Source organism: Piliocolobus tephrosceles, unplaced genomic scaffold (assembly GCF_002776525.5).
Source record: "Piliocolobus tephrosceles isolate RC106 unplaced genomic scaffold, ASM277652v3 unscaffolded_41707, whole genome shotgun sequence".
Classification (NCBI taxonomy): Eukaryota; Metazoa; Chordata; class Mammalia; order Primates; family Cercopithecidae; genus Piliocolobus; species Piliocolobus tephrosceles.
In genome coordinates, this window is record NW_022326207.1 from 1 (window position 1) to 3,537 (window position 3,537).

The following is a 3,537-nucleotide window of genomic DNA, read 5'->3' on the forward strand; positions in this document are numbered from 1 at the left end:
AAAAAAAAAAAAAAGAATGTTCTCAGAAATATTTCTCAGATTGGACCCTTCCTTCCTGTCCAACCTCTTCCTTACTTAGGCTATTACAACAACCTTGTCATCTTGCCATCACAGATTGTTACTTTTCATTCTCTGCCATTCTAGACAGTCCTTTATATTGACCAAATTTAATTATATCTGTCTCTGGTGAATTGTTTTTACCAAACTTCTTTCATATAAAGCTCATTAAAATCCAGCTCTTGCTTACCTATCTAAGCTCAATACCTCCTGCTCCCACTCCTAACCTTGCTCCTTACCCTATATTCTACACACACTGGCTCTTTAACATTATGTTAATAGATTGTTTTCTTTTATGTGCCATATGAAGGTTGTCTTCTTTGGTCTTGGTCAAGTACTCATTTTTAAGACCCAGCCTAAATGTCGCTTGTCCCATTCTCTAACCATCTCCCTATAGCACAAGCAAAGTTAGTTGTTTCTTTTTGTGGGTTTTAAGAATCCTTTGTTCTTATTTCATATATAGCATTTATTTCATTTTATATTATTACTTGTTATATAGTTGGCAGCAGTATTTGCTGAGGAAGAGGAATGGTTCAGAGATGGCAATTGTGTTCTTTTATTTTGAAAATTTGGCCAACTAGGAACACCTTTAATGTCTTCTGATTTTGTTCTTAAAATTCAGCCAAAAGCTTAATCTATAAATGTATTTTCTGTAGGAGAAAATATGGAGAAGGCTTGTGCAACCAAGGAAGAAGTCAAAGAAGTCAGTATTGAAGATAAAGGTGTTGATGTAGATCCAGAAAAACTGGAAATGGAGAGTAAACATCATAGAAATTTGCTATTTCAAGATTGTGAAAAAGAGCAAGAGAACAAAACAAAAGATCCAACCCATGATGTTAAAACCCCCAATACAGAAACGAGGACCAGTTGCTTAATTAAATATAATGTGTCTAGTACGCCATACTTGCAAAGGTAAACTTTTAAAATGTACTATGATTTGTTTTCATGCTTGGGGATAATAAATATGGCATTTAAAAATCTTTGAGATAGCTTCAGATTACAGCTACCATGTATTAATATGGAAATGTTTTCAGGCCAGTCATGGTATCTCACGCCTGTAATATCAGCGCTTTGGGAGGCCGAGGCAGACAGATCACTTGAGCCCAGGAGTTCAAGACTATCCTGGGCAACATGGCAAATCCCCATCTCTACAAAAAAATACAAAAAAATTGGCTGGGCAAGGTGGTGTGTGCCTGTAGGCCCAGCTACCTGGGAGGCTGAGGTGGGAGGATCACTTGATCCCAGGAGGCAGAGGTTGCAGTGAGCCAGGATCACACCACTGCACTCCAGCCTGGATGACAGAGCAAGACCCTGTCTCAGAACAAAAAAGAAAACAGAAAAGTTTTTAAACAACTAGAATGTCATGAGAACATTTCACCTCTTAAATACTGTATTTACTTTCCCTAACTATTGCCATTTTGAAAAAGAAAACTTTTTTTTTGATTTTACTTGAATCTGTGTGGGGTTTTTTTTTTTTTTTTTTTTTGAGATGGAGTCTCGCTCTGTCGCCCAGGCTGGAGTGCAGTGGCCGGATCTCAGCTCACTGCACGCTCCGCCTCCCGGGTTCCCGCCATTCTCCTGCCTCAGCCTCCCGAGTAGCTGGAACTACAGGCGCCCGCCACCTCGCCCGGCTAGTTTTTTGTATTTTTAGTAGAGACGGGGTTTCACCATGTTAGCCAGGATGGTCTCGATCTCCTGACTTCGTGATCCGCCCGTCTCGGCCTCCCAAAGTGCGAATCTGTGTGTTATTAATAAGAGTAGGTTTTGGCATTCAGGAATTAGCCAGTTCTACAGATACTCAGGTATCTACTGTGTACAAGTTGTAATGACAAATTGAGAAAAGGGTAAGTTTCTCACCTCAGTGAGCTTATAGTACCTCTCTAAAAGACAATTACATGCTTTTACATGGTTATACAAGCTATATAGTATGGTACATATCATGAAAGTACAGAGTAAAAATGTTAACATGTTTTTGAACTCTGGGAATGTTGTTTTAATTTTCAGTGTGAAAAAGAAGGTGCAGTTTGATGAAACAAATTCCGCATTTAAAGAGCTGAAGTTTTTAACACCAGTGAGACGTTCTCGACGTCTTCAAGAGAAAACTTCTAAATTGCCAGATATGTTAAAAGATCATTATCCTTGTGTGTCTTCATTGGAACAGCTAACGGAGTTGGGAAGAGAAACCGATGCTTTTGTATGCCGCCCTAATGCAGCACTGTGCCGAGTGTACTATGAGGCTGATACACCATAACAGAAATAAAGCTCTGATAGGGAACGGGGTTTTTATTATGTGTGGGGTATTTTGTTTTGAGTAGCTTTATATTGCCCTTAGGTCTGGAGTTGGCCTTGTACCTATGTATCCTAAGTATTCACGGCAGTGAACTCCTTTATTAACATTCATGTTATGGCAAGAGTTGTCCTGTTCTGCATTGGAAAGCTAATCCTACCTTGTCAATCTCAACCGACTATTTTTTTTCTTTCAGATAGGTAAATTTTGTCAGCTAGTTTACTATGTTCCTTGAATATAAACAGTTTATAATACTACCCTGTTTGCTTTACTAAGTATAAGTACAGTAATGATGCATCACTAGCAAATGAGGTATTCTAGGTAAAATGTGTATGTTTGCCTTGACATGTTTTTAAAAGTGATGATGTACCTCTGCCTTTAAACAGAATGCTATTTTTTTTTTTCTTTTGGCCTTTCTTGGATTAATCAAAAATTGTATAGAATGACTCACTTGGAGTACTAAGACACAGGAGGTTTAGCTTGCTTTACCAAATTCATGTTACCCAGACTTGTGTTCTCTTGTGTCCCTTGGACTGCATGTTGATTGATGAAAAGTGTCTGTACTGTCACTTTTTGTCAGTAGTAGTCTGTGGTCTCGTGGCCTCTTTAGATTATAATTGGGGTCACCAAGAAGGATACTTAATTAAATATCCCATTTCTAAGAGAAGATACTTTGTGTGAGAAAGGAAAGATGCCAGATTTAGTGGTTTAACTTCTGTAACTTCACTTGATAGATTTTAAGCAATTAGAATGGACTTAGGGAAAGAATATATCATACTGAATAAATGTCATTCTAGTTTAGACAGCTTTCTAAAATACCTGATACTAATACTTGTTTTGTTCCCTATAACATAAAAACTTCACTGTTAAGTCATGTCCCCTGAAACATGATAGTTACATACACAGTTTTCTCTCCACACATAAATAACACTACTAAAGTTGTTTTGTAAGGTTCCAAACTAATAATTATATGGCACATATCTGTCAACTCTGCAGTTTCAATTAAGTGACTTTTTAATTGTAAAAGATTAGTTTAAAAACTGTATGAATGTGGTTGAAGATCACATGCTTAGTCGTTTTTATGTTCATTCCATTTGTATATCTCTTTTTCTATTTATTGACTTCTCATGTTCTAGAGAGTAGGACTTTTATTCTGTGTACTGATATATATACAATTAAAATATCTGTATAAT

General features: G+C 37.1%; 1 protein-coding gene across 1 annotated transcript; it reads left to right on the forward strand.

Moving 5' to 3' along the window:
* Positions 1-144: 144 nt before the first annotated feature.
* Positions 145-3,537, forward strand: LOC113223530 (cytoskeleton-associated protein 2-like). The gene is made up of 2 exons (XM_026452951.1): positions 145-969; positions 2,062-3,537. The coding sequence occupies exons 1-2, from the start codon at positions 722-724 to the stop codon at positions 2,306-2,308; spliced, it is 495 nt and encodes a 164-aa protein (XP_026308736.1). The 5' UTR covers positions 145-721; the 3' UTR covers positions 2,309-3,537.

Coding starts and splice junctions, on each gene's coding strand:
- LOC113223530 (XM_026452951.1), top strand. CDS start 722: ATGGAGAAGGCTTGTGCAACCAAGGAAGAAGTCAAAGAAGTCAGTATT. Junction 970..2,061: donor AGTACGCCATACTTGCAAAG/GTAAACTTTTAA, acceptor TTTAATTTTCAG/TGTGAAAAAGAAGGTGCAGT.